The following is a 23,544-nucleotide window of genomic DNA, read 5'->3' on the forward strand; positions in this document are numbered from 1 at the left end:
CATGATCTCAGGGTCCTGGGATCAAGCCCCGCATCAGGCTCCCTGCTTAGCAGGGAGCCTGCTTCCCTTCCTCTCTCTCTGACTGCCCCTCTGCCCACTTGTGATCTCTGTCTATCAAATAAATAAACAAAAATCTTTAAAAAAAAAAAAAAAAATATATATATATATATATATATATATATATATATATATATATCCATGTTGTTTGATTTCTTTTCCTTCTCTTTGCACATGGATTTTTCTGTGTGTATTGTATTAGTTTTGGTTTTTGGCTTTTGGTTTTGGTTTTGGTTTCCTTTTTTTTTTTTTTTAACTGCTGTAACAAATTACTGCAAATTTGATGGTTTTAAGAAATGCAAGTCTTACTGATCCGGAGGTTAGAAGTCTAAATCAAGGTGTTGGCAGGTTGACATTCCTTCTGAGGCTCTAAGGGGAGACCATTTCCTTGATTTATTTTTTCAGCTTCTAGAGACTACCTGTATTCCTTGACTTATAGTCCCTTCCTTTCTCTGTCATCACACATTCTTCTCCTAGCTCTGACCTTCCTGCCTCCTTCTTATAAGGACCCTCAGGGTTACATTCAGCCCACCCAGATAATCCTGAGTAGTGTGATCATCTTAATATCCTAATTTAACCAGAACATTCCATTTACCATTATAAAGTAACCTATTCACAGGTTTCAGGGATGAGGACATGGACATCTTTGGGAGGACATTAGACAGCCTACTACATATATTGAACTAAATAGGGTTTTAATTTCAGATTTTACTGTTCCCCCCTGGGTTCCTATTTCCCAGTTCACCTGGCTATGGCCCTGGACTTCAGAATCCTTTCTCACCTTTGTGAATTCCATCTCTGAGTTTGTCATGTCTGCACGATAATGTGGAGTCTAGATTTCTGACAAGACCTGCCAAATTTAACCAGTTCGTTGTTTTCCTGCGGGGTGACACTTGAATGAAACGATGTTAACCCAGTAGTAGGGAGAATTTCAACAGTCTAAAAAATAATAAAAAATTTAATAATAATCCCTGACTAATTACCTGGCTCTGGCCCTTCCGGAGCCTGGCTGTTGAATATAGAGGTGGAGGCAAGGTGTGTCTGCAGTTGTCCATGGTCCTGAACTGCCCTGTTGTTGAACTGCTGGTGTTCAGTTGTTTCTCTTGACCTTGGGACACCAGGGTCTCTGGTCCAGTTTCACTATCTTTTCCAGAAATTCTGAAGTATATGAGAAAAGAAGAAGTTAGATCTGTGAAGGGAACTTAGTGAGAATATATAAAGTAAACATCAGAGCCCTTGATAGGTTGCCACAGAAAATATGAAAACATTGTTTGATATAATTTTCAAATATTATACCTACAAAAAAGACCCACTGATTGACCATTGCATAAATATCAAATAACTAAAGGGAAGTAGAATATTTGTGTATCGAACAATGTAAAGTGTCATGCCAACCTCTGGGCAAACAAAATAGGTAAAAATTAGTAATTATTAGTTCAATCGCACAAATATGTTCAAAATTGCTTTTTTGCTTGTGATTTGCTGGAAAATACTACCTTGTGTAATTTGTTACATGTATTTTTATGTCATGCATTTTTAAGGATAAATTTTTTATGGGGTGGAGGGACAGTGGGAGAAGGAGAGAGAATCTCAAGCAGACTCCATGTGGAGCCTGACTCAGGGCTCCATCTCAGGACCCTGAGATCATGACCTGAGCCAAAACTGAGAGTCGGACACTTAACAGACTGTGCCACCCAAGCACCTGTCATGAATTTTTGACAACTATCATGTTTCTTGAAGCTACTACTTGGCTCTTACTCCACTCTTCTCCCTCCTCTCCCACCCCTGCCCATCCCCACAGCCCCAGACACCATGAACACACACCATGGTGGGGAATGTGCCTTTCCACAAATTTTTACCATTCTTTCCATTCCCACATCAAACACAAACTATACTTTTGGTCCTTGACCTTATCTGTGATATTCATTATTCATTAGTTCCTCATCTTGGAAACCTCCATTCTTTAGGGATGGGATGGAATGGGAATTCAGAATGGATTTCAGGTGCTGGATGTCTGTGATGCACATTATTTGATAGGGAAAAAACACACAAAAAAGTGCTTACACATTTGTCTCAGCTAGTTTCAAACTTCAGTGGAGTTGGAACACAGTACGGACTGAGCACTTCTGCTGCACACAGCTTTGGATAAATAAAAACAAGATGAGTCTTTATACATGTTGATAAAGCTGGTCAAAGCAATCTCATTGCAGTTGTATTGACAGGACTTGGTTGTTGTTCTGGAGTCCATTTGTGGTGGATATTTACTTAGACACACAGGGGTTGGGGGGTGCAGGGGCAACCATAGTCTGATTATATCATTTTGTACCTAAAACTACTGGGTGTCTGGGTGTTTAACTGGTAAAGCTTGAAACAGATTTCAGTTTCTATTATTTCTCAGGATTAAAAATAGACACCTGTGATGTATTGTGAGTTTCCTTAATTTAAAATGTGAGTCAAAGTTTTGTTCTTGTATTTAGTAGTAGTAGTGGTAGTGGTAGTAGTAGTAATAGTAATAGTAGTAGTAGTAGTAGTGGTAGTAGTAAAGTAGGGTGATAAGTAAATAAATGCATAAATCTGAATCCAGAGCCCTTTATTAAGCAAAGCATTCCAGGAAGAAGTCATGGTAGATACCCACCAAGGCGGGTTATTACGTGGCAAGTGCACTACACTTGGCTGCAGAATTAACATTGTACAGAAAAGTGTGGTAGATTTTATCCTAATTGCTGTTACCCCCCAAAGCCCATTTTGCTTACAGCACACCTTCATTTTATAGCTAGTTAATAAAGAAGACCATGGTTTAAAGTCTGTGTCTCCATGGAAACAACCAATTATAAGTGCAATCTGAAGACATGGAAGAGAGCTGCCAAAACTCTCGGGGAAAAAAATGATCTGGGTTGGCAACCTACAAGAAACATTGCCTGCTAAAAGCTTTTGCCAGCTTCCCCTCACACTGGCCTACAAGTTTCTATCTGAACACACATCTTGCACCCATTTGCCGAGCCCTGCATCTGTAATACATTCTAAAAGGATAATTGTGTCTGGGGCTCAACATATGGGATGGTGAGGCAGGAAGAAAATTCTCACATATTTTACTATAATTTCTCTCATATGTTTCTTATAATTTCATGGCACTGACATCAACACGAAAGAAAGAAAAGAACCTCTCTTCTAAGTTCAGAAGTGTATTCCTAAATTGTATCTTAAATACACTTATGTTAATTATTTACACATAACAATATGTAATGTTAATGTTTATGAAACTGAGAATTATAGAACTTTATTGAACTATTAAACCACAGATTTAGAGTTTTGGTGTTTAACCCTTGTATACTTGTGGTGCTCTAATTATACTTGTATTTTAATTTCCACTTCCTAATCACTCTGTACATTATTATGCTTTGTTTTCAGGAAGCTTGATATGGAAATATAAAGCATTTCCAAAATAGAAAATTAAGTTGAAGACAATTCACATTAAAATATATTCACATACATTATTCCGTTCATCCTATTAACAACCTTGGGAAGAAGGATGTTTTCATTTCCATTCTGAGTATAGAGAAACTGAGGCATAGAAGATTCCAGTAGTTACTGGAACTAGGGGCAAACCCCCACCTGTATCTGTAGACCCAGCACGATGTTCACTCAACAGTGTGGCTCCCTGCAAGCTTAAAATTAAATGCACCTGGGTGTCAACCTTTAGTATGTCAAATAATGTAGCTTTTAATCTGTGCTCCAAGAAGTGTTTATAGTTGAGACTCATCAATTAGTAGTATACGGATACCATATTCCCTATAGTCCACCTGCGTCTTTCTCTTATTTGTAGTTAAGTGATTGGGAAGTAAAAGAGTAAAATTGACAACGATGGGAATCACATTCAATTAGCACAAAATGGTAAACAGCTGCTGTGTTCAAATCTTGTTATGGGATTGTCAGACTTACAAAATGACAATACACATGGCACGGTTTTGAAAAGTGAAAGAGAAGCTGAATCAAAATTTAAAAACTTGATACATAGAACTTCTGGGTCCTAGGAGACACACAAGAATTTCCCTTTTAAGGAAATGGACTATATATAGTGTGCAAACCCCTATTCTAGTTTTTTAAAAAAAGTAAATTCCAAGGTTGAATAACTTTTTTTTCTTATATTGGCATGGTACTCATTTGTGCAAGAAGCATTATTATTGCACTTAGTCTAGGGCAACACTAATTATCTTCTCCATAGCCATGCTGGGGGAGTGTGGGAAATTTGTCACACAATCTCATTCCCCTCCCCCATCTCACACCAACAACCAAACGAAATAAATCTACATAAAAATATTTTGAGAAAACATAGTATTTTGGTTTACAGCTTTATTCAAAGTTAGTCAAAATTTGCAAGGGCAGTCAACAAATATATTCCCCATATTTTATACCTAATTAATACAAAGGCATCCTACATCAACTTATGAGATCTAAGATGCTTATCAAATTTAATTAGGTTTTCTCAACAATAAGGGGCTGTTCTACAACTTTCACACCCTCTAGTTTATTTTAGGTCATTCAGAGGCTATTTCTGGTTACAGTTATGTTTCATTTGTAAACTCTGCCCTTTCAGATATCCCCCCACTCTCTTCAAACCCACAACTCAGTTCCTGCATAAAGAGATGAGTCCATGTCTTACTTTACCCAGAGAATGGACTCTTCACTTTCTATCCCAACTTCTCTTCATTTTTTTGCCCTTCTCTTCATTTTTCTAGTTCTCAACCCTGAGTGCACAAATTTTTTTAAGCCTTTTTTAAACGGCTTTAAAAAATATACCATTGCCTAGACCCACACTAGACTGGTTAGTTAAGAGTGTGGGCTGAGAACAACTGACCCACTTTTTTTTTCCTGAGAAGAAACCTCTTCTTTGTCAAAACTGGATATCAACCTGTGGTCAAGAGCCTTCTCAAGGGCACTGCTTCCTGAGTCACTTATCTTATCCTCATCATTCTTTTCCAGTGGTTCATTTTCCTAAGTCTGCCAAGTTCTCTTTTCCAGTGGTTCATTGGGTTCATCCTCTGTCCTTTGTATCAAGTTAGTTCAAGTGTCATAACAGATACGGTGAATCCCTGAGCCTTCATCCCCTGATACCTGCAGGTGCTGTAGTCGGCTTTCTAGTACCATTGAAATGGCTTCAGAAACTCATGGTTCTAAAAGCCAAAGAAATGAGAAGCGATTTTAGCCAGAAAGAAAAATGGACCATGCCTTAAAGTACATACAGAAGGATCATCCCACCAGGGATATAATATCTTACAATTCTAAAGTCCTGCTTCTCAAAATCAAAAGCATGTTACTACCTACTAAATCTGTGTGATATGAAATTCAATGTGTCAGTTTACTCTTAATTGACTTTGTTTTTCTCTTACCTTATAGGCAAAAATCCTTACTTATTGATAATTGTCAGCAGTTTATAACATATACTCTTGTGGTGGGTCTTATTACTACGTCTAGAGCTGAGTAGAAATGCTGTGTATTGAACATAGAAAAGAGTGGTGTAGGAGTAATTATTCTCCTGTCTGTCACAGGGAGTGCCTTTTTAGGAAATGTGGTTCCCAGTTGTTGGGTTCCTGCCATTCTAAGTACTAAGGAAAACCATCCATGACCCATTTTTAAAAAGTGTTTCATATCAGTTAGATGAAATTTTACTTGGAAAAATACTGTTGAATATTTGAATCATAATTCATACAAAATAAATTTGAATATGTATTTTTGATCATTTTAAAGTTTTTCAGATACAGTCAACAAACTAATGACAATTTAAGTTTAAACAATAAACGTCTGCATGGTCTGTTTTAAAAGTGCTTAAGATTTGATTTATAGCTTTTGCCTAAGAATCATCATGGAAAATCTATTTGTTCTGTAGTGGAACTCAATAAGCATTTTCTTACTTGAAAAAGCAATTTCATTTTAAAGACAGAACCACTTACTCTTAGAATACTTGTTTCTTCAGTAAATATTTCTGAAATTTCCATTTATTGCTCTTCTCTCCCCAGACCTAATCATCCCTACTTCAATTCCAGATGTCCTACTTGTGTTTGTCAAAAATGTATTTGAAAACCAATTGCCACATCATGTGGGTATTGAGTAAAATAAATGATTTCACTTTGGCTAGTCTTCCTTTGGAACTTACCTCCAAGGGAAACCTGGATCTACAAAGAAGTTTGGGTAAGAGGAATAATTGGGTTACACTTTCCATTGCTGTGTCTATTTTCTTTACTCAAAACGAAGCAAATTCTGGTTGGTTTCACTAAATAAATAGCAATATTAATGGTAAATTCAGTATATAATCACTGGTTCAAAATAAAAAGCTAAAGATTAGCTGTGGTAACTTGCTTACATTTACCGAACTTAAGGAAGCCATATGTGTGTCCTAGAAGGAATCTCAGGTAGAATCCAGGGAAAAAAAAAAAGTGTGTGTGTGCATATATTTATGTTTTTATATTATATATGCATGTTTTACATTGTAAATCATTTGAACTCTACTAATTCAGAATATGCCGTAGGTTATAACTGTGTAATGATTACCTGCTTATTTCCTAGGGGGGAAAAAACAATTTGTTAAGTACATTAACCTCATAAACCAATTTCAGAGGTACTAAGACAAAGGAGTGGGTTTTAGAGGCTTGACAGATCCACATTGTGTGTTCAACAGGCAGCTCTAAAATAGGAGGTCAGTGAGTTCTATCTGCTCATTAAAGCAGATGGAATAGAGTCTGGGAATTGTGGCTGGAATTACTCTACAAAAAATAAAAATGATTTTTTCTTTCACACTTATCTTAAAACTTTGTTCTTCTTTTAATATTCTGAAGAATTTAGTATAGGAATGAATGAACTGGAACTTAGTATACAAATGAAAGGACATGGTATATATTACCTAAATTGAATTTAAATTAAAAAAAAAATTAAATGAACAGACAAAAGCAGTCATTTAGCCAGATTTTTAAACAGCTGACTTTGCCTTTCCCAGGTTGCACCAAGTAGTCAGGAAAATTCTGTTCTTTCTTTTTCGTGCAAAATCTCCTTTGGCTGTAAAAGGGAGTAGTGCTCTGATTCCATTATCCTGAAACTGTTGCTGTCCATGCTGTCATTATCACCTTCTTAGACTTTTGGCCAGGCATATTTTTAAGATATGCTGCATATGGGGTTGTAACAGTGATTCCCTAGAGCCCCTTTTATTCTATCTCTCCCCTGTGCCACAGTGATCTACTTCCAGTCAGAGGATTGAGGATTCCAGGAAGGATGTGTCCAGCAGGAATTGGTACTAAGGGTATACTGTTATGTTTGATATATTAAAAGAAGTTCTACAGCTCTAGTAGAGATCAAATCTGTGATAAATAGAAAAATAATTAGAAAATTTAAGCAACTGATAACTACAGAAAAATTGAAGTGTTCAAAAAATAAAATGCAGTTATGCACTTATTGTCATGCACATTACAATCTTGTTGATGAATACTATTTCCATACCATTGAACACTGGTTTAACCAAAAAGTACAACCTAACTACATTGGGAGGATGGGGAAAAGGAGAAATGTATGCGTGAGGGTAGGAGTGTTACATAGTAGAGTGCAATGGCATTCCAGTATGAGGAGCCACTACAAGTGTCAGAAATTGAGAAATAGAGAAGTGCTTTGTGAGCATATTCTTTTAAGGTCAATCACAGGTGATTTACTTGAGAGTTTCAAGCCACTGTCTATGGGAAGAAAATTTAAAATATATAAATACATTTTTAGAATATGTAAGAATCTTATTCTGTTGTTTAAAAATAAAAATTTTGAAATGTGAATGAGAAACCAGGATGTGGAGACCATATATACAGACATCCCTTGACAAGTATTACTCTAAGGGAGAATATGAAATGGAGCAGATGCAGAAGACATCTGAGGACTTGAGGGAGGACCTTTCCTTTAAGTGGACAGACTGGAGTGTGCATTTCTTGCTGATAGGATTGAAAAGTTGAAATGGAGAGATGGGTAACACAGGAGGAACAAGGAAGACCACAGAAGCAAAATTCTTGAGGAAATAAGGGAGGATGAGATCGGCAACCAAAGTGATGGCATTTGTGTATGGAAGGGTAAGAGATACTTCCTCCATTCTAAGTCAGAAGTTGGGTTTGGGGAGGTAGCCATGGGAAATGTTTGAGAAGAAAAGATACCTAATAAGAGCAGATTTAGGAAGGAAATGTAGCAGGGTTGCCAGGAAATATTGAGACTCTGTCATTTGCAATCATAAATTTAAAGTGAAACAAACTGTTGTATGATTTTTCTCCAGCAATATAAATCAGCTAGTAGGCAGGCAGAGAGAGGGTGGAAAGTTAGGGCAATGAGATTTGGGGTTTTGGCAGGTGAACACAACAGCAGAATAGAGAAGCAAGAAAGTGAAGGTTTTTGTGTTAGTGACAGTGGTGCTGTCCCAGGAAATCCAGGCTGGGCAAAAGAGGAAGTGACAACAGAAGGTGGATGAGGAAGAGTGAGAAAGTGGTGGGGTTAGTAGGAGAGTATCAGGAAGGATGAAAAATTGGAATCACAGAACTGTCATCATTCCCAGCACATGAGCTGGAGATTTATGAGGGGTGGTAGGAAACAACGAGGTGGTGCAGCCCCTGGAGCAGGACCTGGGTGTGATGTTGGGAGAAGATAATGAAGGTAAGGTGGAAGAAAAGGCCATTGGAGGTGAGGTCAAGGATCTGAAAGGTCAGGATACTGGATGCTGAGGTGTCCAAAAATGTTTGTTTTGAGTCATTTGTGAGTGGGGAAAAACCAACATGATAGTGATGAGGGGAGAGGGTGGTCTAATTTTTCAGTACCAGCCTCAAAGGGACATGACATTGTAACAAGGGGGATAAATCCTTGAGAGGAGTAGCAAGAAGATCAAGAAGGCTACCTACCCCAACTCCATGGCCTGAGGTTCAGGGATCTTGGGAAGAATATTTTGTTCACTGGAGAGGGCAACAGAGGAAGGAGTGTGCTCAGAGAACAGGTCTCAGTTAATGCATGGAGGTGAAGGGAGCGCTCTGCTTGGTTAAGGAGGCAAAGCTGTGTACTGGTTTGTTGACTGAGGGCACCAGGAATCATGATGAGAAGTCTAAGCAGGGAAAGGGAGAGTGAAGTTCAGGGTCATGAGACAGAATTTATGCAATGAGCATGAGGGCTATCTGATTTCCCAAGGAGCCTGGACTTTTGACAATGGCTACAGTAAACAGCAGCAATGTGGGGCATGAGGCATTAGTTCTGATAGTATCTTGTCGGCACATGGGCACTCAGTTCTAGCACAGTGACCCTAAAACATTAAGCTTAGTCAACACAGTGGTGACTGTTCTCCACAGTCCATATCACTAGAGCAGTTCTGGCTGGCCACATTCTCCACCTCCTACAGAAAACATTGTTGTTGCCTCGGTAAAGGTTACCTCAGAGAACATGACAGTGTCACGCTACATGGATGTGTGAGAGAGAGTTGAGGGTGGCAAGGGCAACTTGGTCCCTACTCTCACTGGAAGACCTGGGCAAGTCAGCTACCTTCCATGAGTCCCAGCTTCCTCATTAAAGAACAAGAGTAGAGAGCCCTGGTTAAATGTTCATGCTTATACCTTTAATATATGAACACATGTTTGTAGCATCTTTAAGTTAAGGATTTGGGTCCCTTATTATCAAACAGAAATGCTGAAGGATGCCGGGCTTATAAAGAAACCCACACGATAGGCTTCATTTTCTGACATACATATTATGCTGCCATTTGTAACTGAGAGGTGTTTAAGTATCTATATTCAAACATAAATATAGCATGTATATATATATATAATATTATATATAAATGATGGAGGTGATACCAATATTTATATCTATATAGGTATCACTTTGTACTTTTATATTCCTTTTCTTTTGTTCCTTCAGGCATATGAGGGTTTGAGGGTTGGGTGTGCCTGTTTCCAGGAGTCAGATCCATGGACGTGACAAATCCAAGTTGTCTCACCAGTCCAAGATTCTATGTAATTCTCTGCATTTCAGGAAAACAGCTTATAAGTTATAAGGTTTAAAAGAATCACCACTTGGCCTTCATAACTTCCCATCGCTGCACGTATACAGACATCTGGGGGCTGTGCACTGCTCTCACCGAACAGCCATGCCCTCTGTGGCACAGGGAGAAACCCTCCGCCATCCACGTGTCCCTGTGCATGGCGCACAGACCCACACCCCACTCTGGACATCTCAGAGCATGGTGCGGGCTTCTAGAAGCAACCTGGTCCCTCTGCTTCAGGTCGGTTTTAACTTCAGCCTGGCTCCTTTGCAGTATTTTATACACAGAAGAGAAGCCATAGATGAGAATGATGTCTTTGTCCATTTTGTGCTTCCAAGAGTGTAAACCAACAGCCACTTCCCCACTCCCAATTAAAGGAAAGAAGTGAGCCTCATACATGGAATCTTGAGCCCCTACTATTAGAAGTCACGTGCTCCGTGGAAAGAAGATGAAAGTGATGTGGATTACCGTGTTGCAAGTGGAGATAAACTTAGCAACTGGTTGTATTACCATATCAAAGAGCCCGCTGTCCCAGTGATAATTCTTGGGGAAAGTAGATTCAAGACAATTTTTATTAAATCCTTTCAAGCCACAGCTCAGTTGGGCTGCATCTGGTATATATTGTGGCCTGTTTGCTGGAACTTTGCAACAGTGTGAAATCCCCAGGTTCAGCTGGAGGAGCACGGGGCCCTGGGGGCCATCGGTAACACAATGGCATCTCTCAATTTTCATAATCAAGAGAAAATACTTTATAAAAACAATATTTAATATTGGAACTGCTCCATTTACCTGATTAATTGGACGAGACTGTCACTAGGAAGTGGGCAGTGAGAAGCAACGTGTAGAAATAGTTTCTGCTAGAGACCAAACTTTCTAAAACTTGCCTTCGACTGCAAGTGCTACTAAATGCAGAGTCCTCACAAGTTCTAGGCTTTTGGGTTCCTACACGTGATTCTCTATGATCATTAGAATATTGAGAAATTAAAGGTAGATGGCATTAGAGATACTTTGTGGGATTTTGTTTTTTCCCTCCCTCCCCTTAACTCCTCCTTCCCTACTGTCCTCTCTCCTCCCTTCCTTCCATTCCTTCCTTCCTTCCTTCCTCCCTCCTTCTCTTCCTCTTTCCCTCCCCCTTCCACCTTCTTCCCTCCCTTCTCTTTCTTCCTTCTTTCCTTCCTTCCCTTTAATAAATACAATAAAAGTGAAATCATACAGAACTTGCCATGACTGGACAGCCAATAAGTAGAGGACTAGAATTCAAGCTAATTCAACTGTCTAGATCTTACACTGCTTTTGAGTATCATTCTTTTATTTTCTGATACCTCCTGTTTTCTCAGGTCCCTCTTCTGTTTCCCGTCCAATTATTGTGTTCTTTAAGTGTCATCACAGAATTCAAGACTTGGTCAGTCCATACTATGCTTACTGTGCTGTCTCTCTGGTACTAGAACGGCCATTCCATATCTAATAAAGGCCGTTGGCAGCAATGTATCGTACACCAGAATGTTGTTTGTGGTTTGGCGTGAGTTCAACGTGATTATTAAAAAGTGAACTAGGCTTGTTTGTAGATACCCTTAAGCTAGTGTCCAAAAATTGAACTTGATTTGACTTAATCAAAAATTAACTACCAAGTACATATTATGCATAAGGAACCTAGAGGGACAAGGGAGTGCAGAGATAGGTCAGTGGGCTGCATAGTGGCCTGCCCAAAATATAGGTCCACATTCAACCCACCAGAACCTATGAGTGGGACCTTACTTAGGAAAAAGGTCATGGCAGAGAGATGCATCCTGTATTAGTTTCTTAAGCGGCACAACAGATTACCACAAACTGAATGGCTCACAGCAATAGAAATGTGTTGTCTCCCAGTCCATGGGTAAGCAATGCCCCTCTATGCAGGGTGGTGTGGTACAGTGGACAGAGGGCGCCCTATACAGTTGGTGTGCTGCTCTGGACTCCTTGCCATGTCACAGCCAGCCTCGCGCAGGAGGGTGGGCTCTTGCACTTATGTGAGTCTCATTTCCCTCAACTCTAAAACAGAATATCACCTGCCTTGCCAGATTATCAGAGAGATTAAAAACGAGTTATGTCGAAATGCAGAGCACAGGTTCAGTGTCTTAGTAGGTACTCAATAAATAGTAGGTATGCTGAATGCTGTAAACTGAAATCGAGATTTAAAATAAACTCGTAATTGGATCTAACAAGTTTAGTTCTGGGGTTCTTTGTTTTTTAGTTCTGGGTTTCAGATATTCTGTTGTCATTATGCATTTTCATCTTCTACAGAGACCTGGGTTTTGATGATGCAACTAAAAATGATTTTATTCCCAATGTAAGGCCTCCACATGGGATATATGCCTAGTCATGTACCTAAATAGTAAATATTAAATATTTCACTAATGCATATGTCATGCTCCAGGTGCCACCTAGGGTCCAGTAATGACGTGCATATGTAGAACATTCAAACAGGATAATTGGAAAGAATTTACTAGAGGAGCTTTTATAAAATAGAGGGCAAAGTTGAACAGTACCCTGCAATAGATTCTGGGCCCATCAGGGCAAAAGCAAGTATACTCCTGAGGGACTTGCCAGGCCAGGGAGGGAGCTATAGTTGTGTCTGAAGGAGAAAGCTTTGTTGTAGAGGAATGGATGACTGGGGAGGATGGCAGATAGTCAATGCCATGACCTCTCCCTTCTCTTGCTCTTTCTGATTCTGCTGGTCTCCCTTTGGTCATTTCCAGCCAGAGAGCAAAGGAGCCTTGTTTTGTAGGTGTAATCAGGAGAAGCCTGGCTCCTGAATGTAGAGCAGAGTACAGAAGGTTCCAGAGTGGATCTGGTGGACCAAATGCAGAACATGACTCCAAAGAGTATCCCATGAAAAAATCCAGTTAGTATCTACGTTGTAAGGACAACAGGTAATTTTGGTTAATGATTAAAGAGAGAATCATTTTGTCATGTGGAGCTTTACTAAAAGCTAACCATTATGATATGGTAGTAGTAAATGGCGGGAAGATGTTACATATTCATAAAGGCAGGAAGAGGAACAGAGAAATGGCTTGGCCACCAAGTGTTGAAACATATTATCCTTGACCCCATAACTGAATGATGCTCAGCAAGTACCTTCCACTTAGAGGAAGCAGTGATGCGGGCATTTTCACTCCGCTTTTGTCTTTTGGTTTGGTTTGGCGTGCATTCATTACACACCAAGAGAGCCACGTATGGCCACCTATACCTCACTAAAGCTGAAAAAAAAATAAAAAGAAGAAAGTATTCCTTTCTCACACCCCACTTGGAAGCATGAATACTTGGGCTTTCAGACAGTCTGCTCTCAAATGTTTCCCAGGATGCATTATGGACATAACTGGGGCACCGTGCTATCCTACCTTTCCAAAGGGTGGACTGTACTGAGAAGAAACAGATCGTGCTGGGTTGTCCCCGGCCCATGGGGTGGGAGGGTTGGATGAAATGGGAGCTCTCTTTTAATTGCTTAAGGAACCTCTATACTGTCACCAAAGTGACACCAGTTATGGTCCCATCAACATCCTCATCGACACTTGGTATTATCTCTTGTCTTCTTGACCACAGTCATTCTAACAGGTGTGAGGTGGCATTCCACTGTGGTTTTGATTTGCCTTTCCCCACTAACTAGTGATGAAGTGAGCTCCTTTTCATGCACTTGTTAGCCATTTGCCTGTTTTCTTCGGGGAAATGTCTACTCAGGTCCTTTGCCCATTTTTTAATTGAGTTATGTGGGTTTTTTGCTACTAAGTTGTACAAGTTCCCCGTATATTTTGGACATTAGCCCCTTATCAGATATGTGTTTTGCAAGTGTTTTCTCCCATTCCATAGGATGCCTTTCATATCGTCGTGGTTTCCTTTGCTGTGCAGAAGCTTTTTAGTCTGAGGTAGTCCCACTTGATTTTCCTTTATTGTCTTTGCTTTTGGTGTTAAATCCGATACATCGTTGCCAAGATCAATGTCAAGAAGTCCATCTTTAGTTGATTATTGCGAGTGGTATGAGGTAGGGGTCCAGTTTCATTTTTCGGCCTGAGGCTGGCCAGTTTTCCCACCACCATTTGCTGAAGAGACTCTCCTTTCCCCGCTGAGCATTCTTAGTTCCCTAGTCGAGTATTCATCCACCACAAAGGCGGGTATTTCTTTCTGGGCTCTGTATTCTGTTCCGTTGGTCTGTGTGTCTGTTTTTAGGATGGTGCCATCACATTTTGATCACTGCAGCTTTGTCATATAGTTTGAAATCAGGAAATGGGATGCTCCAGTTTTGTTGATCTTTCTCTGGCTTGCTTTCGCCATCTGAGGTCTTTGATGGTTCCATACAAACTTTAGGATTTTTTTTTCTATGTCTGTGAAAAGTGGAAACAAAATTCTCTTAAGCCTCTGTCTACTAAAACTCTTACTCCCCTAGATGAATAAGTCGTGAAGTTTGTGATTTTTGTTCTAGTATATTTGCATTTTAGCAAAGAGGGAGGGATAAGCATTCTCTTCCCATCGGAAGCATAGACCGATGTTGCATCTATTAGCTAAATGCAGAATTGGGTATAGAAAACCTCCTTTTACTCCGGAGTGTCTTTCTGCTCATCTGTGATGGTTCCATAGGAAGTTTTTAACACTCAAGACTGTCACAGAATTTCTCAAGTGCTTTTAATTATTTAATTCAACTACAGTGACATCTCCTGGCTGAGATGAGAAATAACTGCTGGGCATCGTCAGAGGAGCTAGAAAATGATGAAGATGCAAAAGAAGTGAATAAAGGATGCTTGCCACATGCTGGGTTCTAAAGCCATCAGCATTTTATAAGTTGTTATTATTACCGTCATGTTCAGAACAATCAGGGGGTGACCAGAATATTACTCCCCTAACTAAAGGTAGATAAATAAAGCAAAAAAAGAAAAAAATTTTTTTTTTTTAAATTGGCAAACCATTGTGGGAAAGATTGCCAGACGCTTACAAATGGAGTAGTGAGGATTTTTGTGCACAGGTTCCCGTGGCCTTCTCCTATCTTTTGTTGGAGCTGGATGACGAGTTTCGTGAATAGCACTTATATTTCTTTTTTCTTAACAACTTTGGGATACAAGGCTAAGGAGTGATCACACAATTGTATGCTGATTTTAGGCTCCTTTATTCCTGCTTTGTAACAAAAAACCTATTGTTTGCCAACTAATAATAATGTGATAGGGGACAGTGGGTAAAAAAATCCAACACAAAAGGTCCTTCCTCTATAGATAGAAGTTTGGCTTCCGTACAGGCCAGAGAGCGCAAGCAGGCGCATTTCCTGTGGGAAATATTTTGAAACTTTTTTTAGCCTCATTTGTTAGTGTGATGCCTTATCATGAATTGCTCATGAAACTTTAAGAGACTTTTGAAGGCTTAGCAGCCTTCGATAACGGCTTTGCCAGAGGAAGTCTTGAGTGTGATTCTGTGGTTCCTCTTCGCTGGTTACGCCCCGTGCCCAGTCTGGTTTTGTTTGTGTGGTTGGTTTTTCTGTATCCTTCTGTTCCTCCGGGATGAGCTCAGGGACTGACAAGAGCTCAAAGACCTTTGAGAAAGGAATAAGCAGGTAGTAGCTCACACAGACCTAGAAAGACTTCCTTCTTAGACTTTAACAATTTTTGAAATAACAATGTTTGCAGTTCGGAGAGATACAGTCAAAAGCTGACATTGTGATTCTCCCCAGGATTTTACATATCAATTTGGGATGTCTAACATAATCATCCAGCTCTGATGCAGTCTGCAAACCCACATTAACATCCTAATGAAGATATGTTTAAGAGCCAGATAGCACTATTATCATCCAGGTACCTTTTTTATGGTGAGCACTTAAAAATGCATGTGCTTTAAGCGTTGCTAATCTGAACAAAACGTGCTTTCCTTAAGGACTAAGTCACAAGAATTATCTGCAAACAAAAAAGTGTGTTTGATCAATAAAATCATCTTAAGGTTTTGCCTCATGCATTTTTTTTTTAATTGAGAAGTGTTAGAGATAATTCCATTGTTCTTTAGAAAATACTATTTTTATATTAAGTTAGAAAGAAGTTGGGGCACCTGGGTGCCTCAGAAGGCTAAGCGTCTATCTTGAGCTCAGGCCATGATCTGCAGGTCCTGGGACTAAGCCCAGTGTCAGACTTCCTGCTCAGCAGGGGGGTCTTCTTTTCTCTCTCTCCCCCTCCCCCTCCCCATGGCTCCTTCTCTCTCTCTTTCAAATAAATAAAATCTTTTAAAAAAATAAAATTTAAAAAGAAGAAAGAAGTAAGCACACATCTTCTTAATAGTTTTTGCCTATTCAGAGATCCAAATGGACATGAACATCTCATTGATTTCAAAGTCATGTTCATCATATTTCTACCATAAATAAATGAAGAGAAAAGGGAGCCACATCTTAAAGCTGGAATAATGGCAGGCGCCAAACTGTCAAGTCTTCATGATAATTTATAATCTGTTTTTTACAGTTGATGACCTTACACTGTGTTTTCCCACGACAACTTACTCAGTGGGCATATTTCCTTACTGAAGGAGTATGCCATTGGAAGTCAAACCATTGTATTGATACACTGTATCCATTGTAATGTTTCAATGCAGTACAGTCTCCCTGCAATAGATTGTTTGTAGAATAAATTATTAAATTATGAGTAAATCTTGAGGTGTACTAGGATTCTCAAAGTCAGCCCTGAAAACTCTCTGAATGGTTTTCTGCTGTAGAAACCAAGAATATCTTGTTTGATAAGGAAAGATAAGGTGGAGACCTTGCTATGAGTCATAATGATGGTAAGGGCACATTTTCTAATAAACGCCCATGGGGAAAAAACCGGAGAGCAGGTGAGTTTTCTAACTATGGGGGTTAGCAAACTCTGAGCACAGGCCAAATCCAGCCTGCCAGCTCCTTTTGTAAATAAAGTTTTATTGGAACACAGCCACACTCATTTGTCTGCACATTGTGTACAGCTGCATTTTTACTGCAATGTGGAGTTAAGAAGTTACAACAGAGACTGTTTGGCATGTGAAACCTGTCAGTCCATCTCTTTGTGGAAAAAGTGTGCCAATCCCTGCTTTGCTAGTTTGTCTGTTTAGAATCTGCACAGTTCCTGACCCAAACTGCCAAATCAAAACATGGAGTCCTAGGTAGAGACACAAGTAATTATGTGAGAAGAAAGCTTCAAAGCACTTGGATTTCAAAACATGATATCCATTTCCTGTACGATTTGCAAATATGAAAGAAGCTTTTAGCACCTTGGCAGTCAATATTTTTCTCTCCTGCTGGTACAATCCCAGATTCACTAGGATCCACTGTGCCAGGCAAGAGAGGAGTAAGGAATTCCATGGACTGCCTGAGGTGTCCTCAGGTTGGCTAAGTCAATGCTGAAATGAAGCATGGACAAGGCAGCAAGAATGGATTTGAGAATGTGCAGAAGGAGATCTTGAGCTGCTGGGTGGGAGATTAAGATGCTGGGTGGGAGACTGACATGCTGGGTGGGAGACTGACATGCTGGCTGAGAGATTGAGATGCCGGGTGGGAGACTGAGATGCTGGGTGGGAGATTGAGGTGCTGGGTGGGAGACTGAAATGCTGGGTGGGAGGTTGAGAAAGGTCCTGCAGAGTGGTGGTTTTACTCTTACTGACTTTGTTTTCATGCTATCCACAGTGGTCAAAGGAAAAGCACAACTATTTCAGTTATCATGAAACAGTACTCTTTTTTTTTTTTTTGGTTGGTTTAAAAAAAAAAAACAATTATTGGTAGGTAATCTGAAATACAAAGTGGATTTCAAAGAGAAATATAACACAGCTAAGAGATCCTTTGGGCCATTACCACAAGTGTAGCTTTGAAAGGGATTCAGTTTTTCCCTGTAAATTAATCTCCTTGCTATGAAAAAGAGGTAGAGAACAGAGCATATAGAACTGGGGTGACAGTAGAGTAGGTCATTGAGTCCTAAGCCTTCTTAAGAGCAAATGAAAGTGGCGTTTGTGGGGCACCTGGGTGGCTCAGTGGGTTAAGCCTCTGCCTTCAGCTCAGGTCATGATCAGGGTCCTGGGATCGAGCCCCGCATCTGGCTCTCTGCTCAGCAGGGAGCCTGCTTCCCCTCCTCTCTCTCTCTGCCTTCTTGTGATCTCTCTCTTTCTCTCTCTGACATATAAATAAATAAAAATCTAAAAAAAAAAAAAGTGGCGTTTGTAATAATTAAGCTGAGTAAACAGGTATAATGCAGGACTGTCCTGGGTGAATCTGATGTGTGGGGTCCCCTATGAACATGATGTTGACAGCACTGATTACTGCCAATGGTTTAAAGTGCGTGGCTTCAGGGCTGAGCTAGACCATGCAGCACTTTCATGAGACTTTCGAGATGGCACTGCTTTCTGTGGCCTCCTAGACACAGGCTCCTCTTCCTCTGGGCTCATGTAGCCCTGCTCCCGAGGGCATAACTTGCTGAGTGGCAGACCGAATCTCAGCCCTCAAGCTGCGCCCGAATGTCTGGCAGGACACAATCACATGTGCCTGTTCTGATTGGCACTGAGCAGGGATGCTGGTAGTTCAGATAGGTTCATGGGGACATACACTGTTCGGTATAGGCATCATTTCAACCTTGATCTCAAGTCAATATTAATTGAGCCATTACCGATTTCAAATAAAACAGATTTTAATAATAATTTGCAGTTTAGTAAGAAATTTGTGGGGCCTAGGCTTTTAAAAATGTAACTTTATGCTCCTGAAAGAAATTTTATGTTCTGAAACCTGAAATCATCTCAGTCATAGGAAATATTGGCTTTTAGATTTGCCTGGACCTTCTGGGGGAGAGTAATTTGGATCTTTCCACTTAATTTTCCAGATAATTGCTGTGGTTCCTCCCCATTTCTCCATTAATATAGCCCAGATGACAGAAAGAGATAGCAGGGGGAGAAAAAAAAAAAAAAAAGGAACTCGGAGATGAGTAAAACAAGATGGCTATCATATTAAGAACATTGGTGCCATTTCACATAATTCTTCTGACCACAAGCTGTAGCGAATCTCTCAGTCTGCTATTGTTCTCCATGTTCCTGGCAGACTCTAAGCTACTTATTTGCAAAGACTGATGACCAAAACGTGTGTCTTAAAGCACACAGACGACCCACAGGGCTTGCCAAGACCCCTCACACTGCTAAGTGGAGGCTCTCCCTCCTTCGCTCACGGATGATGGAGAAGCAAATAAAAACCACTTAAGTGCTTTTTGCTTTTCTTTTCTTCCAGTTCCCCTTTTCCTTTGGGTTCATTTAATTTCTTCCGTTTATGAATCTTATGGTTTCTCCGCATTGTCTGGGACTTCCTTCAGCACTGATGAATTCACTTTTTTTATGACTAAGTATCGTTTTTTTGAAAAAAGGGGGGACATAAGAATTTATATTTATATATGCACACATGAAAAGTCTTTACAATTCATAAAAACTAGGAATGGGGTGATGCTGGGAGCTGTGTACTGAGCAGACAGGAGATGGAGTTAGAAGAGGCTTTTCACTGTGTATCTTGGTTTTCTTGCACTTAAGGGTATGTGTGCATTGTTACAAATTAAGTTACAATATTTCTTGAGTCGAAACAAACAAAATAAAAAGGCAAGAGGAACTTGAGCAAAATGCCTCATCAGTGGTCTCTCCCACGGTAGAATCGTGAGGGTCTAGCACATATCCACTTTTCTGGAAGACCATGGTTGGTATGGCTGTGTCTGAGCTGTAAATATATTTTGACCTCCAACTCTGCCTGGTCAGCCTCAGGGGAGACGAAACTCCCGTCTGCACATGAGGATGCTGAGCTAGACTGAAAAGTAAATGTAACGACATACAGACCCTTACGGCCCAACGTGGTGCTCAGAGGCCGTCCCTTTTGCCAGAGTTTATTGCCGATATTCACACGTTTTCCTGTAACACAATCACTTGTACTTATGCAGAAGAGAAGCAGTGCGTGGATGACACATGCCGGGAGCTGGCCAGGCAGTTGAAAGCACTCTGCCTAGTGGAGCCTCCTATGGAACCTAAATATCCAGTATCAGTGCACTGCCATGAGTGTGACACGAGGTACAGTAGGAGAGATGGCTCGCTATCAAGCTCTATAGGAAGACAGCAGAAGGGGCTACTCTCCTGGCCCAGATGGATCAAGGAAGAATGGGTGCCTGTATCTGATTCCGTTGGAACTACCATCAGGGTCTTTTAGACACCTCCCCATACCCTCTTGGAGGGGAAAAAAGGTCACAATGCTGAATGTATCTCAAAGGCTTGAGGAAGACTGTTCAGTGTATCAGCACAGAGCCCTGCAGGGATTAACGTCAGGTCCTTAGAAGGTCCATTCCGTTCTCTTGGTGAAACCTCCCATCTTGGAGTTTTATTGATAGAGGTCATGAGAATGTTGACCAGCTTTAACCAGGGCAAAATATTTCTTTGCAAATATCACTGTCGGCAATTAGAGTCACATACTGTCATAAAGTTCTTTGGTTGTTTTTTTTTTTTTTCATTTAGTTTTGTTTAATTACCAACCATTGTACAATAGTCTGTGAGAAAGCTTCTCTTTGATTCAATTAGGAAGCAAAGCTTTTGGGAAGGGTTCTGCCTGGCACTGAGAAAAAAACATTCTAATAACACCTTATTCATTTTTTGTACCTTCATTGAGGTCGGGTGTTGAACACACAATAAAATAGAGTGTGTTGGGGCGCCTGGATGGCTCAGTGGGTTAAAGCCTCTGCCTTTGACTCAGGTCATGATCCCAGGGTTCTAGGATCGAGCCCCGCATGGGGCTCTGTGCTCAGTGGGGAGCCTGCTTCCCTCTCTCTCTCTGCCTGCCTCTCTGGCTGCTTGTGATCTGTCTCTCTGTCAAATAAATAAAATCTTTAAAAAAATAGTGTGTTGGCTCTGAAGGAGGTGCTGTCATACTGAATATTAAAAGAAAGGGAAAAAAAGCAAACATCGACGAGTAGGACTACATTAAGTTAAGACGCTTCTGCACAGCAAGGGAAACAATCAACAGAACTAAAAGGCAACCTACTGAATAGAAAAGAATATCTGCAAATCCTGTATCTGATCAGGAGGCAATATCCAAAATATATGAAGAACTCACTCAATTCAATATAGCAAAAATGCAATCTGAATTAAAAATGGTCAAAAGACCTGGATAGACACTTTTCCAAAGAAGACATACAAATGGCCAACAGGTACATTAAAAGGTGCTTGACATCACTAGTCCTTGGGGGAATGCAAATCAAAACCACAATAACGATCGCCTCACATCTGTTGGAGAGACTGTCATCAAAATAACAAGAAATGAGGGTTAGGATGTGGAGAAAAGGGAGTCCTTTATGCATAGTTAGTGGGAATGTAAATTGGTGCAGCCACTATGGAAAACAGCATGGAGGTTGCTCAGGAAATGAAAATGGGACTCCCATGTGATCCCACAATCCCACTTGGATATATTTGGTATATATCCAAAGAAAATGCAAACAGGATCTCAGAGAGATATCTGCACCTTCATGTTCACTGAAACAGTTTTCACAGTAGCTAAGATAAAACAACCTAAGTGTCCATCAGCGGATAAATAGGTAAAGATGTGTTCAATACCCATGATGGAATTGAATTCAGCCAGGAGAAAGAAGGACATCTTGCCATTTGCAACAGCATGAATGGACCTTAAGGGTGTTTATTATATTAAGTGAAATAAGTCAGACAGAACAAATACTGTATGATATCACTTATAGGGGCATCTAAAAAAGCTGAACTCATAGACACAGAGACTAGAACGTTGGGTTCTAGGAGCTGATGGATCAGGAAATGGAGAGATGTTGGTCAAAGTGCACAGACTTGCAGTTATAAAAATGAGTAAGTTCTGGGGTTATAAATATAGCACATTATATAGGTAATAATACTGTATTGTATACTTCAAAGTTGCCAAGAGAATGGCCCTTACATGTTCTCACCACAAAGAAAGGACAATTATGTGATGAGATGCTAGCGCTGTGATGGCAATCATTCTGCGATATATAAGTGTACCAAATCAACAGGCTGTATGTCTTCAACTTATACAGTGTTATGTGTCAATTTTATCTCAGTAACCTGGGAGGGAAAAGAGCAAGAGGTGACTGGTAGGCATCCACACCATCCTACAATGGGCAGATCACACCCTAAGGCTCATCTCACTTCTCCGTTACTGATGAAGGGAGACAGGTTCCAAGAGAAGCAGAGATAAGCTCAGTGTTGCTGAAGGGAAAGCTACTCAGATTGCCTGCCTACTTTTCATAAGTTGGAAACCAAAGACAGAAAGTAACAGATCTCTATTTTGTGAATGATAGACAGACCTAACAGGCTCAGAGGGTTCCTAAAAGAAACAAACCAGCCCTAAAAAAATGAATGGGCAGGGAGTGCTGAGACTGAACTCCCACAAGCCTGTACATGGTGTGGTCATTTCATTCCTCACAACACACTGAAGAGTCAGAGATTTTCTTCTCATCTGGTAGACCAGGAAATGGCAGCACAAGAAGGCGAAGGGAACTTGCCAACAAGTAGTACGTGTTGAAGGCAGAGAGGTGAGGCCTTATCTAAATGTACTCTGGCGGGGCACCTGGGTGGCTCAGTAGGTTAAAGCCTCTGCCTTCGGCTCAGGTCATGGTCCCAGTGTCCTGGGATCGAGCCCCACATCGGGCTCTGTGCTCTGCAGGGAGCCTGCTTCCCCCTCTCTATCTGTCTGCCTCTCTGCCTACTTGTGATCTCTGTCTGTCAAATAAATAAATAAAATCTTTAAAAAAAAAAATAAATGTACGCTGGCATCTAGGGACCACTCTACTTGACTGAGCTGTGCTCTGGGTATTGTGGCAGGACACTGTGAAGGTCCTCAGGCCTGTCTCTTCAGCAGGCCTGGCCTCCAAACCTGTGAGTACACTTTGGTCCAAATGGTCTTATCAGAAAATGCACCTATGGGATGTCTGGGTGGCCTCAGTGTCTTGGGATCGAGCCCCACGTGGGCCTCCCTGCTAAGTGGGAGGCTGCTTCTCCCTCTCCCCGCCGCTTGTGCTCTCTCTCGCTATCTGTGTCACTATCTGTCTAGCTCCCAAATAAATTAATAAAATCTAAAGGAAAGGAAGGAAGGAAGGGAGGGAGAAAAGGAGGGATATAAGGAGGGAGGGAGGAAATAAACCTGGAAGGGACTGTTGTTAGGAATGTATCAGGGTTCTCCATAGAAACAGAACCAATGGGACTATATGTATATATACACATAACCAAAACGTGTGTGTGTGTGTGTGTGTGTGTGTGTGAGAGAGAGAGAGAGAGAGAGAGAGAGAGAGAGAGAGAGAGAGAAGAGAGATTTATTTTAAGGAATTGGCCTATAGGAATGTAGGGATTGACAAGTCTAAAATCCACAGGGCAGGCCAGCAGGCTGCTAACTCAGGCAAGCGTTGATGCTATTTTTGTTCTTTTCGACCTTCAACTGCTTGGATAAGGCCCAT

The 23,544-nt window shown here is 40.6% G+C and overlaps 1 protein-coding gene across 2 annotated transcripts in view; it reads left to right on the forward strand.

Moving 5' to 3' along the window:
- Positions 1 to 23,544, forward strand: part of FBXL7 (F-box and leucine rich repeat protein 7) — a 375,455-nt gene that overhangs the window by 243,518 nt on the left and 108,393 nt on the right. The window contains exon 1 of one of the 2 annotated variants that reach the window (XM_047730619.1): positions 12,865 to 12,971. The exons of the other annotated variant lie outside the window; for it this stretch is intronic. Coding sequence (XP_047586575.1) covers positions 12,959 to 12,971 — 13 coding nt within the window. The 5' untranslated portion in view covers positions 12,865 to 12,958. Of the gene's footprint in view, positions 1 to 12,864; positions 12,972 to 23,544 lie in introns of those variants that run through there. 2 annotated transcript variants of the gene reach the window in all.

Source organism: Lutra lutra, chromosome 5 (assembly GCF_902655055.1).
Source record: "Lutra lutra chromosome 5, mLutLut1.2, whole genome shotgun sequence".
Classification (NCBI taxonomy): domain Eukaryota; kingdom Metazoa; phylum Chordata; class Mammalia; order Carnivora; family Mustelidae; genus Lutra; species Lutra lutra.